General features: G+C 48.3%; 1 protein-coding gene across 3 annotated transcripts in view; it reads right to left on the bottom strand.

Annotated features, from left to right (window-relative positions):
* The window catches only part of LOC148010676 (uncharacterized), a 101,230-nt gene that overhangs the window by 16,659 nt on the left and 68,890 nt on the right, over positions 1 to 15,681 (bottom strand). For all 3 annotated transcript variants that reach the window (XM_087671162.1, XM_087671163.1, XM_087671164.1), the window contains one exon: positions 245 to 392. In XM_087671162.1, coding sequence (XP_087527288.1) covers positions 245 to 392 — 148 coding nt within the window. The remainder of the gene's footprint in view (positions 1 to 244; positions 393 to 15,681) is intronic.

The following is a 15,681-nucleotide window of genomic DNA, read 5'->3' as shown; positions in this document are numbered from 1 at the left end:
GCATATGTAGAACATTATAAGCAGATAAAGGACGTGTTCCCTTAAAATAATGGGTCAATAATTTCTTTGTCTCTACCCCTAGAATGAAAATGACAATGTAACAAACATTTTGGTTTACTCCCCATGCTGTGCACCATCAGGAAGCAAACAATTGTGTTATTTGTTCATATAAATGTCACATTCACATTAACACATATACTCGAAGTCTATGTTTCCTTAAAGAAGTTCTAACACAGTCAGTTACCTTGAAGTGTTTGCAAGGCCTTAGCACCAACATTTCCTCCGGCTGCAAGAAACTTCAGTATCTCATAAACAGTTGGTCCTCCCTCATAGACTATAGGATTATCTTTTCTATTACTTGGGAACATGATAACTGAAGGATAGGACTCCCCCTGCATTGTTTGATCCTACCTTCATTAATACAATCGAACCAAAAGGAAAAAGAGCATTCTACGCTTAAGTGGACAGCATTTTGCATTTAATAGACATCACAATACTCAGCAATTATGATGCAATCCAAGATACAAATTAAAAACAAGGTGATGTAATCACAGGGCCTCCTAAGAGACATGTTGTTCAAAGTCTAGCAGGGATGTTTAATAATGGAATGAAGCTTCCAATTCGAAGCCCATTTTTGCAATGATGGGATTACAAGCATCAAGTAACACCTCATGATTTGGGGTACACTCTCAAGATGAAGGTAATTGGAATAAACACAAAGCCCTTTCTAGAAACCATTATATCCTTATGTTATATAAAAGTTCTAGAACAAACAAATAGAGGTATCAAAGCCCTTTAGAACTTGCTCTATTAATAATAAGGGTGCATTAATAATAATTAGTCTGCACTCAAGATCTTGTCTACATTTTTCAAAAAGTTCTCAAAGGAGATTGTGAATTTTATTTTACAAACTCATCCTGGAGAGCTGTCACCAAAACACACTAGAGATGTCACCAAAATAAGAAATGAACTTAATGATTTAATTAAACTTCATCCAAGCACCTAATATTATTATTTTTATAACTCTAATTCTGGTATTCCTTGTCAAAATAGTGTGATGGAACGGTATGCACTCATACCATATTAGAGAGACAGTAGGTTTTGTGGGGAGAAACACAAAGTGTACAACAAACACTAACACTAAAACGGGAGAAACTCGGAGAAAACACTAGAAGAAGAACAAGATGAATGATGAATCACTAAATCATGCTAAGTGAATCAAGTTGATACAATGGAACCACAGCTCTGAAGGTGGCTCCGCTGTCATGTATGATCAAGAGGCAGCACTTGAAGGGAACCTGTATAGCATATCGAAGGTAGTGCTGAACAGTGAAGGAAAGGACAGCCAGCTATAGAGGGAGTGAAATGCAGTCCTCAAGAGCTATCAGAGATGAACGATATGCTGAAATATCTCTGAGATGATGGTTGCTCTCAAGGGGGCTGCTTGGCAGCCAGCTAGAGAAGAAAAGGAAAGAATACATGATCAAGATCTCTCCGTGTAAGTGACTGCAGACAGGCGATTGTTAGGCAGCCCTTCAGGAGTGAAGAAAACAAAAAGAATGCATGTATCTCGTGTAGGGCTAATAAAAAGGGTGTGACCTGCTGCAGATGGCCTAAAACTGCTACAAATGCAAGCTTGATGATGACGCCAAGTGAGAAGGGCTGATGCCAGATGATGTAGGCTGCAAAAAGCCTGGTGGAGATGGATGCAACAGCCACGAATCTTAATGTCCTCCTCACGAGGTGTGAATGGCAATGTAGAGGATGGAGAAAGGAGAGAAGAATATGGAAGAGAGTGACAGTGTGTCAAAAGGAATGAATGTGTAGGATGTGTAATGAGGGAAGTTAGTGGTGTATATATAAGCACAAACTATCTCGAGTGGCACCCCAGATCCCCAACTCTCTCAAGTGGTGCCTTGGCTCTCTTGGGTGGGGCCTAGACCTGAAATAATGATCCAAATAAAGCCTTTTTGGGGATATAAATGGAAACCAAAATAGGAATGAAGGAGAAGAAATGTATTGAATGACTTAATTTCTCAACACCCCCTCTCAGGCCCAGAAAGGAGCGAAAAAGAGAAGTGAGAGAGAGAAGAAGATTAGCCCTAAAATCCCAGAATTCCATGCATTTGATATGTCGAAAGACAAAATGACTTCAGATCTTGCGCTTGTGTTGCTTGATCTCAGGAAGTCATTTGTTGTGCAATGTGATACATGTGGAAACAACATTGGGGTTGTTTTAATGCAAGATGGCCATGTAGTTGCTTATAAAAGTCGTGTTATCCATAGTGCATAGAGAAATTTATAGGTCTATGAGAAAGAGTTCTTGCCTATAATTCATGCACTATCTATGGGGAAACACTATTTGTTAGGGGCTGATTTCAAAGTGCAGACAAATCATCAAACATTAAGGTACTATCTGACACAGATGAAGTTGTCAAAGAAGCATATGAGATGGGAAAACTCTCTCTATGTTTCATTTTCAGATTGTAAATATTGATGGAAAAAGAATGTAGTGGCTAATGCATTGTCACATAAGCCTCAGTTATCAGCTATTAGCATGATTTACCATATTGAGTTGGATGCCATGAGAGATTAATATGCTGCTGGTTCAGACTTTGGGAATGTATATGATCAGCTTTGCAATGGCTAGAAGTATAAACACTCTATGCTTAGAGAGGGTTTTCTGATGATGCATGGACAACTATGTGTCACGAAGCAGTTGCAAGCCAGGTGATGACTGCGTCATGCTCCTCCTTGCCATAGAGGTATTGATGCCACAATTAAGGCTGTGGAGCACTTCTTTTATTGGCTAGCTTTGAGGCATGATGTTGAGCACTTTGCCAAGAAATGCATTGTGTCAAAAAGTGAAGTATGATAGGCAAAAGATACCAAGTTTATTATAGACCTTGCCTATTCTAGACATGCCTTGGCAAAGCATTGCTATGGATTTTATCTTGGAGTTTCCTCATACATCTACAAGAAATGATGGGACATGGACTATAATTTGCAAGTTCAATAAGCAGACCCATTTATTCCAATGAGGAAGAAGATAAAGGTTGATCACATGGCACACCTTTTTTATGCACCATGTGTTGAAGTACCATGGTATGTTAGAGTTGATCATCAGTGATGATCGAAACCTATGGATGACTAGTTTGTTTTGGAAGGGGCTGTTTTAGAACATGGGTACTACATTGAAATTCTCTTCATCCTTCCATTCATAAACTAATGGTCAGTCTGAGGAGGTTAACTCCACAATTTTAGATCTTTTGAAGTGCTATGTATCATATCACAAAGCACAGTGGAAACAATTTTTGCCGTTGGTTGAGTTTGCATACAATAATACAGTGCATAGTTCCACTAGTAAGGCTCCTTTTGACGTGGTAGAGGGTGGTAAAAAAGTACCCCCTATTTCTCACACAAAGGATAAGATCTTTGAGGCTGATCACTATGTGGAGTGCATGGATGTAGCTTATGAGAAGGTTAAGTATGTACTTCAAAGATAGCAGGATAAGCAAAAGAGGGCAGTTGATCATCATAGACGTGCTTTGCAGTTTGTAGAGGGTGATTATGTATTGCTGCGTTTTGAAAAGGCAACGTTGAAAAAGATGAAGGGCAAAGAGAGATTGTACCCAAAGCTAAGTATGAGATATTATGTGAAAATAAACAAGAGGGGAGAGAGGTAAAGCACCCAAGAGCACACACACAAAAGTAATGGAGACTTGAGAACACAAAGAGATAGGACTGAAATCTTCTTCTCCTTCTTTCTTTTTCTTCCACACAAAAGAACTAAGTCTACAACATGATTAAAAACTAATATGAAAGTACCACAACGTATATACATGCGGTCACACTGTGTGAATCCCTAGGAAAGAAGAAGTGGCACAATGAATGTGCCATAACCAAGGATAGAGTACATGGGTATAGTCTAGCTGTAGAATCACTGGGGTATCCTCATGTTGGTTATCTAGTACGCTAGTGAATAATATCATGCCACATGACTAAGGATCGTAATGGATGCCAACTCATGTAGAGCTTGACATCTCAATACTCCCCCTCGAGTGCCGAGCTCAACATGAGCTCGTAAACTTCAAGCATAATCTTAAAGCATTGAAGCTTCTTAGCTCCCAAGGCCTTGGTGAAAATGTCAGCAACTTGATCGTCTGTGCTGACATAAATCAAATCAATATCACTTGCTAGAACCTGCTCCCGAATAAAATTATAATTGACCTCTATATGTGTGGTCCGTACATGATACACTTGGGTTCTAGCCAATTGAATGTTGCTAAGGTTATCATAGTAGATGATAACCTTCTTATCCACTTGCATTTCCAAATCACCAAGCAGCTTGCGTAACCAAGCTACCTCACATACTCCAATTGCAACACCTCTGTACTCCACCTTTATACTAGACAAGGCAACTGTCAGTTGTTTCTTGCTGCTCCAAGTAATAACAGCACTCCCAAAGGAAAACATAAAACCATTGGTAAATCTCCTGTCTAAAATACTACCAACCCAATCTGCATTTGTGTAACCATGCAAAACCAATGGTACACCTGCACCATAGAATAAAGCATAGTCCAATGTGGACTTGATATAACACAATGCCCGTCACATTGCATCCAAGTGTGGCTTCTATGGAAGCTGCATAAACTGACTCTCCAAACCAACTGTGTAGTTTAGGTTTGGCCTAGTGATTGTCAAATAGATAAGGCTGCCCACAATCTTCTCCTGTCTGCATCACGAAAAACAGGTCCTAGCCGCCCCAAGTATGCATGAAATGACAACGGAGCTCCTGACGAGCCTTGGACTCGCCCTACACCTGATCCCAACGGCTGCGGAGGAAGTGGATGATGGAGGTCCAAAGCTCTGCTAAGGTCGCCTATACTAAAAGTCTCTCTCCCCCAAAAGCCTCCTGACACTGCGCCTTCCAAATATGCCATCCAATAAGACTCTCTATGATCTCCCATACCTTAGAGCGGTCTGCTGTGGGCTCCAGTACCTGGAGAATGGGTAGAGCCTCCAAAGTGACCACTGCGCACGACCCTACCTCGATGATCAATATCGTGTCTTGCATCTCGACCTCATACAGAAGGTGACGGCCCTGGTTGACTGCCTGCCAGCAAAAAGCTCCCCATGAGATACATCCAAGGCTGGGTGCTATACGGCGAAGGATGCGGCATGCTCCTCTCCACACGAGCTGCGCCTCCTCACATGACCAAAGGCAGTGCTTTGGGGTTTCCAGAGGCTGCTATGTGCAGCGCTTACAACCTCCCTTCTTCTGCATCTAGGTAAGCCAACTTCTCACCGCCAAGCCTCCATGTGCCATCAGCCATATGAAATATGATACCCTCCTCAGCCTCCAGCTATCCCATAGGCGGCGCCAGAAGGTTTGTCGAAACGGCTCCGTGATGCTGTGCTTTGCCCAGTGTCTGCTATGTGCAACACCCAATCCATATCTTCCTACATCAGTAGGTGTTTGCCAATCCTGGCAGTGTACTACAGGAATCTCGGTGGCTTCTTGGCGACTGTAGTGGCCGGCCATAGCCACTCTTTTGCATCCCACTCGAGCTTATCAAGTGGTTTGCCCTCCTAGATCCAAAGGCGCCACTTCCTAAGCTCCTTCCAGAAAACGTAGGGGTCCAGTCGCCATGTCTTCCCCTGAAGGCCCACCATCCGAATCCTCCTCCATGAAAGGACAGCTATCCCCTCATCCTGATGTCCTTTATCAAGGGCTAGACGCCCCCCCTCCAGAACAATGAAAAAAGTCCCTTGCGGGGCGCCGCCCACTCTACCTGCCATCTGTAGGGGGGTGCCTGCTGGTAAACACCTAGCGGCCCATACCTCCGTTGGCTCTATCGGCACTCGTATTAGGGGAGCAAGCCACTCTAGAGGTATTCCTGCGTCTATCTCCCTTCTCCTCAACTCCACTCCTCTCTGGTAGCTTGATACTCGCTGAAGCACCTCCTTGTCCGCCATCCTGTACACCTCCCGCCATGTCCTGATGGTACGAGCCGGGCCGGCCTCCCAACCAGCCCACTAGATGTGGGGGCACTCGCCAATCTGTGCCCCTTCCCGATCTTTGACCTAGGGGTTCCAAATTACCGATTGATGGTCTATCTCCTCCTGGCAGCCTGGGGGGCTCTGGATTAGGGCCTTACGGAGGCCTTACCACACGCAGAGAAAGCTGCGTAGGAAAGGTGATTGGGGGCGGGGGGGGGGTGATCTGGGCTGACGTGAAGATCCATCTTAGGGACGGCCTCCACTCACCACCAAGCCTCGGTCTACAATCCTGAAGACCCTCCTGCAATAGGACTTTCCAGGTCTGCCTCCCAGTATGAGGCCGCGGGCAACTAGCTTGCCCAAGAGGGTCATACTCTGAAACTCTAAGTCTATGATCCCAAGCCCTCCCTCTAACCGATGCCGTATGATGGTCGCCCACGCCACCTTGGCCCTGGAATCCCTGAAGTCGTCTGACCCGGACCAAAGGAAGTTCTGCACTAGGCGGCGAAGCTGCACTACATAGGATGAGGAGAAGCATCAATATGAGGTGATGCACCAGGCCGTCGCTAGGACTTGGTTAACCACCAGGGCTCGGCCAGCTAGTGAGAGGCGAGCCGTGCTTCAATAGGTCAGCTTTCTCCGAATAGAATCGAGGACTGGAAGAAATTGCTAGGCAGGAGTGATGTCGAGTCCCACGGGGAACCCTAGGTACTAGACGGTCTGCCTTCTGCTCACCCATCTAAATCCTAGGTGGACGCCCCACTCCGTGCTAGAGTCTGGGTCTGTGAGGAAACCAACCAACTTTTGCCAGTTGATATTCGCTCCCGTTGCAAAACAGAACATCTCAAGAGCCAGCCTCACTCTCTCCAGCATCAACTCATCGTCCTATATGTAGAGTGTTGTATCACCTGCATACTCTGAGACTAACAACTCAGTCTCCTCTCTCACTAGAAATCGGAGGCCGCGTAATCCGCTCACACAGGACCTGAGGAAGTGAGACATCGTCTCTGCAAAGAGTAGGAACAGGTACGGAGCTAGGGGGCAGCCCTACCGGACCAATCTTTCCAACCGAAACTCCTTCCCTCACCTACCAACTATGAGAACTCTGCTGGTGGCTGATTTGTAAAGTGCGGAGACCCCACGGATCCAAGCCTAGGAGAAACCCAACCTCACCATGGTGCCCTCCAAGAAATCCGAGTCCACCCTGTCATAAGCTCTCGAATTCCAAGAGTAGTGTGGCCAGTCTCTACCCACTGTGTTGAGCCCACTCTGTCGCCTCAAAGAAGGTGAATACATTGTCTAGGATACTCCTAGCCTGGACAAAGCCTATCTCTGTGTCATGGATGATGTTTGGCAGCACGGAGCATACTCGCCTACCAATCATCTTTGCCAGTGCCTTATAGGCCACTGACAATAAGGTAATCGGTCTCCACTGGGAAAGCTCCAATCGGTCTCCCCCTTTGGGGAGAAGACTAATAAGGCCTGTCAAAAGGCTCCCTGGCATCTGTCATCCTGAAGTGAAAATCTCCTGGAAGGCCTTCAGTAGTAGGGGGTCCTTCACCACTTCCTAGTAGGTAGTAAAGAAGGCCTTAGAGAGGCCATCCTCTCCCGGCATTTCTGCCCATCCTCTATATGGAAAGCCTCCTCTAGTTTCTTCTTTGTGAAAGGGGACTAGGAGGGACGGGATGTGATCCCAAACCTGCTGCCTACATCGCTATCCTCTAGCTGAGACTGTCTCTTGCTGGAAAAGGCACCTGTAGTAGTCAGTGGCAATCTCCATCACCTCCTCTAGGCTAGAACGAGTCCTCCCATATTGATCTCGAAGGCTGCGTATCTACTCTCCTGAGGTGTGAGGCTGGTACACTGGAAAAACTTCTTGCACATCATGTCCCCCTTCCGCGCCCGGAAAAGCTACTGAGGTGCGGAAAGAGAGCTTTGAGCGCCTGTCCTCTAGGCCAGCAATGGTTGCTCGCGCTCGCACCTCTTGTGTGTGGAGGGTGGGATTCCCTGGTGCCTCCTGTAGTAATCTCTGCGTGGCTGTAAGGTCCCACCGAAGTGCTCTCTCCTCCTCCTAGCTCTACTGACTGGCCTGTATGGCTGCCTCTTGGCAGATTTTGCTCGACTCAGCGAGGACCTTTGCAACCTCCTCTGCGATGCGGTCCCTCTTGCCCCACTCCTAGTCCAAAGCTGCTCTATTTGTCTCATCACCTTCTCCCTCCTATAGATCAAGTTAGAGATCCGACACGATCATGTGTCTAGGGCAGATGCTGGGGGATCTAGTGTCAGGAGAATCGGGCAATGATGGGACAATGTGGTGCCCGCCAACTGCCCAATCTGGCCTCCACGAGAGTCTCCCCAGTGTACATCCTCAACCAATGCCCGATTACATTTGATGAGCTCAGATTGAAAAAATACACTCCCTGCCAATACGCTCTTGCCTGCCATCGCACCTCCTCTCCCCCACTCCTATCACGCCATTGTGTCACCCCCCCTCCCCCCTGCTTGCATGCCATCGCATCCCTTCCCCCAACGCTTATGCCCGCCATTCGCGGCCCCTCCCCCAGTGATCCTGCACCTGCCATTCGTGCCGACACGCCATCACACCCCCCCTCCTGGCTGCCATAGCGTCTCCCTCCCCCCACCCCCACTTGCCTGCCTTCGCACCCCTCTCCTCTAGCCTGCCTGACGTCGCGTCCTCCTCCTCCAGCTTGGCCGCCATCGCGATATGCCCCAACCTCTCCAAATGTGCTATTCCAACCCCCCCGTCTAGCTCCCGCTCCACACTGTCTTGGCCTCCCTTGTCTAGCAGCCCCACCCGCTAGGCCACCTGCGTGTCCCCATAGGGAGCCAACCATACATGGAGTCCAGCACCCCTCCACTACCCGGAAAACAGCATCCCCCCCCCCCATTGCTCCCTCCATCTGTAGCAACACTCCCCCCTCCGACATCACATCAGAGTGTTTGTTAGGTTCTCAGTAGGGACGTGCGATGGAAACCTCTGGTCAGACGCCGGTGCATTCTACAATTGCCCCCCAGTCAAACACCTTGCGCGTCATCCTCTCTAAGGAATAGCTCTTAGCCGTTCGTGCCACAAAGCTGGAGCTAAAAGAAACATTGATCTTTGGTCACCAGGTAGTAGGACATTCCCCATCCAGGGCCCAGCTTCGGGACTGGCTTCATTCCACTTTGCACATTAGCACAACGCAGAGATCGTGGAGGCGGTTCTCATGGGTTGAGGGATCTTCATGGTACGACTCACCTCAGCAGACGCAGCCCGTGAGCTACTAGCTAGTTCACCCTATTCTTCCACGAAGGGGGTCATCTACATGGTCCCCTAGTACAGTGGCTTCATAGTGGAGGCATTCGCGCTCCACAATAGTTTCCTTGGACACCCGAACACCTTAATCTTCCCCGAACTGGTGATAGAGTATCGCCAATTAGTGGAAGACTTTGGACGACTCTTTGGCACCATCCTTCCCGCTTCTTTCGCAGACACAGTGACAACCGCAGGTGTTCCAAAGGTATAGGTGGCAATGAAAGAGACAAAGAATATACCATAGTTTCTAGAGATTGAGGCAAGAGGACACTTCTTCAGGCAGCAAATTATTATGACTGGGCAGCCAGGGCAATGCTTGTGTTGCCATGACTTTGGGCATAAAGTAGCAGATTGCACGTGCTTCGGAGCCAAGGTGGCTTTGCCGACACCACGGGTGGACGCGAATGGCTTTACATGGGTCCAGAGGCGTCAGAGAGGGAGACAGCAGGGGGGCCACAATCAGCCCCGCAGACACAGCCACGGCAATAGAAGCAGGAGGGCGAGTGTCACCCCCTCGGCAGAATACCACGAAGTCCCCCCCCCCCCCCCGACCCACCCGGCAAGACCATAGGCCTACACATCCGCCACCCACAGAGGTGTCACAGACCTTCTCACTCGAGGGCCCACACCCCCCTCACCCTCCTCCCCCCCTCCTCCCCACGGCTCCCCCCTTGACCCTAGCCCCCCCCCCCCCACACACCCGCCTTGTATCTCCAATCACCCCACCATCCCTTGATCCTCCCCCTCCCTACCATCTCCCCCGCCGACCAACCCCCTAATCCCCACCCAGTACAAGGGACCCCCCTCCCACCCATCTCCCCTCCACCACAGGAGGTGAGGAGCCCCACACACCGACATCCTCCTCTCATCTGCAGCCTAGCCCTTCCCATACAACTACCAGCTCATCCAGTAGGGCCGCTCGACACACTTTCCTGAGACAGGCGCAACTGCTACCACAGGAGTTCTTTCGTAGTGGGTCGTGGTCTTACTTGAGAGTTGCGGAGTGCGGAGAGTTCCCACTACCTCTAGAGGTGGGAATCTTCGTGGTATGCAAGTCGAGGAGTGGCAAGGTCCATCTACTAGCACCATTGAATGGACCAAACTACGTTTTCTTCCTTCAGATCGCTCATACAGGAAACTGGACGATGACACAAATAGAGGAGGAGGTGAAGAGGCAGGTGGCAGACCACATCTCCTAGTGGATGGGAGAAGAAGGGCTGGCACTTTTTTCCGAGCAGTGGCCAGGATGCATGATGGACATTAACTGGTGGGCTGGGGTTGAGGTCCCACATTTGAGCATTATCTTTCGAGCCCCTCCACAGTGGAGAGCTCTGATGGATGTGATCGAGTGGCCTTTGGCAGAGGCAGCCCGGTTCTATCAGTGTACAAAGTCCCACCTTTTAGCCTGGCTGATAGATGCCCTAGTGGTACCACTAGGTGCATCCATCACCCCCATGGTCCTACCCAAGGGCCACCATGGGGAAATGGAGTTCACTGTCCAGGCCTGCAGCAAAGCAAACCCGCATGCCCCATAGCTCTTCTTCTTCGTCACCAATCTCCAAACCGAACAGATGTTTGTTCGGTCAATCACACGTTTCCCCATGGGTATACATCTTGCATCCTAGAATGTGAACGGTCTCCACTACAATGGAGCACGTGGTTCCAGAAAGTTGATTGTTCACCACAAGTTGCAGCCTGCCCTTGCTAGACAAATCGACATCCTACTTTTACAGGAGCATAAGCTCACTCCTGCCCAAGCCCAGTGGGTAGGGGAGGTACTCCTATGTAGCTCACACACTTACTGGGAGCACGCCATCGGTACCCACGGCAAGAGTGGAGGTGTATGCACCTCTATTGGCCCATCGAGCCTCACCGCCTGTGAACGGGACCACAGGACGATTGTGGCAAGAAGAGTCCTCTGGATCAAATTGGACATTGGGGACTCGTGACTTGGAGTCCTCAATGTTTATGCCCCTACTGAGGCTAGGACACATAGCAGGTTCTGGGTGGAGATCGCAACAGGACTCCCACAGGTGGATTCTTGGATTGTTGGAGGAGACTTCAACAACTTGGAAGCCTTATAGGACCAGCAGGGGGCAGGGGTAGAAACTACTAGGGCATGGCTAGGGAGGAGCAAGAGGCATGGGAGGTCTTCTTACTAGCAATAGGAGTACGCGATGCTTGGAGAGACCCAACTTTCCATAGGAGGGAGAGGTCACTGGATTTCTCTTGCGGATACAGGCGGCTAGGAGGAGTCCTATTGGAGCGGCAAGATAGGGACTATGTGGGAGAGTGGGGATGCTCTCGCGGAGGCCAGGTAGGGCAGTTGGCTGGCACCACTCTGTCCAATCACTGCCCGGTTCTCCTGACACTTGACCCCCCAGCATCTGTCCTAGACACACGATCATGTCGGATCCTTGATTCGACCTATAGGAGGGAGGATGTGAAGAGTCAGATTGAGCAGATTTGGACTAGGGACTGGGGCAGGAGGGACTGATCATAGAGGAGGTTGTAGAGGTCCTAGCCGAGTCGAGCAGTATCTGCCAAGAGGCAGGCCTACACACTAGGCAGCAGAGTTGGGAGGAGGAGAGAGCACTCCGGCAGGACCTAGTAGCCATGCAGAGATTACTACAAGACGCACCAGGGGATCCCATCCTCCACACATAGGAAGTCCGTGCACAAGCAACCATTGCCGGCCTAGAGGACAAGCGCTCGGAGTTCTCATTCTGCACCTCAGTAGCCTTGTGGGCATGGAAAGGAGACACGATGTGCAAGGAGTTTTTCCAAGTGCACCAGCCCCGCACCTCAGGAGAGCAAATACATAGCCTTCGGGATCAATATGGGAGGATTCGCTCTAGCCCAGACGAGGTGATGGAGATTGCCACCAACTACTACGGACGTCTCTTCCAGCAGGAGACAGCCTCAACCAAAGGACAGCGATGTAGACAGCAAGTCTGGGATCACATCCCATCCCTCGCCACAGAGGAGATGGGACGCTCCCTCCTAGCCCCCTTCACAGAGAAGGAACTAGAGTAGGCTTTTCATACACAGGATGGGCAGAGCCTTCTTCACTATCTACTGGGAGGTGGTAAAGGATCCCCTACTGCTGGCCTTCCAGGAATTTTTGTCAGATGGGAGAGGATCGAGGTGCAGCTGAAGTGCAGTAGACAGTGTGAGAGTGAGAGACAGAGTTGAGCACGACACCCAATGCAATAGTACTGAATAGTGTGTTCACTGAAAGTACAAATGATAACCCTTATACCTTAGAGTTATAAGGGGCTGTTCACACCCGAACACAGTAAGTGCCCGTAAGTGTGCACCACAAGCACATACAAAATAGTACACATAATATGGGGGAAAAAACCTCTCCTACCGAGAGTAAAAAGTGCCCCAGTGTCCTAGTGATCACCCGCACACTCCCATATGAGCGTAGGCGTAAGTAAGGCGTGTGAGATACCCAACAAACCCCCCTGGAGTGAAGAGTGATCAAGTGTACAAGGATCATCCGCCACCAAAGGGCGTCAAATTCAAAGCATCGCGAAATGCTTCAAATTTGTCTCGTGGAAGAGCTTTGGTGAAGATGTCTGCCACATTGCTGGTGGTAGGACAGTAGACAAGGCTGATATCACTTGCATGTAGCCTCTCTCTGACAAAGTGGTAGTGAATCTCTATGTGTTTCGTGTGAGCATGAAACACAGGGTTCCGTGCCACTGCAATGGCACTCTGACTGTCAGTATATAAAGGAGTAGGCTCCGTAATAGATACATCCAAATCAGCAAGTAAGCGTCTAAGCCATACGCACTCAACTGCAGTAGTGAAGGCTGCCTTGTACTCAGCTTCACATGACGACGTGGCAACAGTGGATTGTTTCTTGCTAAGCCAAGAAATGCATGATGAGCCAAGAAAGAAACAATTGCCACTAGTGGAGTGACGAGTATCAAAATCACCAGCCCAATCAGAGTCACTGTAAGCATGTAACTGCAGTGGTCCCCCCTTGGCATAAAGCAATCCAAGAGCTCTAGTACCCTGCAAGTAACGAAACACACGCTTCACAGCTTGCCAATGCGACATACGAGGCTGATGCATGTACCTGCTCAAAACTGAAACGGCAAACTGTATGTCTGGCCGAGTGTGGCATAGATAGATGAGACATCCCACTGCTGGAGCATAAGTATGGATATCAAACAAATCACTGTCATCATGTAATGACAGTTTGAGCCCAGGTTCCATGGGTGTACAAACTGGCTTGCAATCCTGTAAGCCAAACTTCTCAAGAAGTTGCCCAATGTACCTTGACTGACATAATCCAATGCCTCTAGCATCATGTACAAACTGGATGCCCAAGTAATAGTGCAAAATACCCAAGTCAGACATGTCAAAAGTTTGCTGTAAATTATTTTTGAATGCTGAAATCTGATCAGCACGTGTTCCAGTGAGCAAAAGGTCGTCTACATATAGACACAAAATCAGCATGGATCCCCCCTCTTTATGTACATAAAGGGTAGACTCAGATGGGCTGTTTACAAACCCCTGACTAAGCAAGAAGGCATCTATCTTTGCGTACCAAGCTCGTGGAGCTTGTTTCAAACCATATAGAGCTTTTTTCAGCTTGCATACTAAATTTTCTGAGCCTTCAACTGCAAAACCAATGGGCTGCTGTACATACACTTCTTCCTGAAGTTCCCCATGTAAGAATGCAGTCTTTATATCCAGCTGATGCACTTTCCAACCAAAATGTGCAGCCAAGGCAATCATAGACCGAATGGTCGTCATACGGGAGGTAGGAGCAAAGGTCTCCTCATAGTCAATGCCCTTTTTCTGTGCGTAGCCTTTAGCTACCAGCCGTGCCTTGTACTTATCTATGGATCCATCTGCATTCCTTTTCAATTTGTAGACCCATTTCGTACCAATGGCACGCTTGCCAACTGGCAAAGACACCAAATCCCAAGTATGATTCTTATGAATAGAATCCAATTCAGCTTGCATGGCTGCCATCCAATGCACACTATGTCGTGCATCCTCAAAACATTCAAGCTCCTCATTATCATGAGTACATGCTGCCATAACCAACTCCATGGAATGTGCTGAATCATGCAATCGAGTTTGCCTTCGAGTACGACCAGCCAAGGGTGTTTCCAAATGACTATCTCTCATAGTCTGCGTGTACCATCTAGGCACCTGTCTTGCTTCCTGACTGTGTACAAGTTCCTGCTGAATTTCAGTTTCAGCAATGTGCTGATTTACTGCATGTTCCATAGGAGCAGCTGGCTGAACATTAGGTTCATTTGCTGAAGTACCAGCTGAATCACCAAATGTGATGGGCAGCAGCCCTTCAAAGACATCACGGGCAGCCTGATATGTATCAAAACCAGCCAAGGATAATTCTGATTTTTCATCAAATACAACATCCCTGCTGACAAAAACCTTCTTGGTCACGGGATCATAGAGTCTGTAGCCTTTGCTTTCGCTGCTATATCCCATAAAGATGCATTTTACAGCCTTGTTGTCCAACTTCTTTCGAAGTACCTGTGGAATATGGGCATATGCAAGACACCCAAAAGTACGGAAGTGGCCAACAGAAGGTTTGCGGCTGTGCCAAGCCTCAAAAGGTGTGACGGTTTTCAAGGCCTTGGTAGGGCATCTGTTCAAAATGTGGCAAGCGCACATGACGGCTTCCATCCAAAAACTATGAGGCAAACTCTTTGCCTTCAGCATACATCTGGCCATCTCCATGAGTGACCGATTTTTCCTCTCTGCTACCCCATTCTGCTGTGGAGTATATGCAGTAGTGTACTGATGGATAATGCCCTTCTGCTGCAAATAAGAATTCAGCATAGAGGACATGTATTCCCCCCCTCGGTCCGAACGGAGAGTCTTAATCTTGCAACCAGACTGAGTTTCCACAAGTGCACTAAAAGCCAAAAATGCATCATACACTTCTGACTTCTTTTTCAAGCAGTAGACCCAGCACAAACGTGTAAAGTCATCAATAAATGTTACAAAATAGTAACAACCACCCAATGACTGTGTCTGCATGGGCCCACAAACATCCGAATGCACAAGCTGCAATCTGGCTGTTGCTCTAAAAGCAACATCACGGGGAAAAGAGAAACGATGCATTTTCCCCAAAATGCAACCCTCGCATAAATGCTTAGGAGGTCTCTCCAAGAGAGGTAATCCATCCAACATCTGAGTACGCTGTAATAGCATCAAGCTGCCATAGTTTACATGCCCCAAACGAGCATGCCATAACTCTGCCTCTAACATAGCAGGAGTAAGAGTGGATGTCAAATATGCAGACTGATCTACCGAAAGAGCATCCAACTCATATAACCCATGACACAGAGAACCTGTCAAGACCA

Source organism: Lygodium microphyllum, chromosome 29, assembly GCF_053477565.2.
Source record: "Lygodium microphyllum isolate KBCC chromosome 29, Lygodium_microphyllum_v1.1.10, whole genome shotgun sequence".
NCBI classification, from domain to species: domain Eukaryota; kingdom Viridiplantae; phylum Streptophyta; class Polypodiopsida; order Schizaeales; family Lygodiaceae; genus Lygodium; species Lygodium microphyllum.
This window is presented reverse-complemented; position numbering and strand designations above follow the sequence as displayed.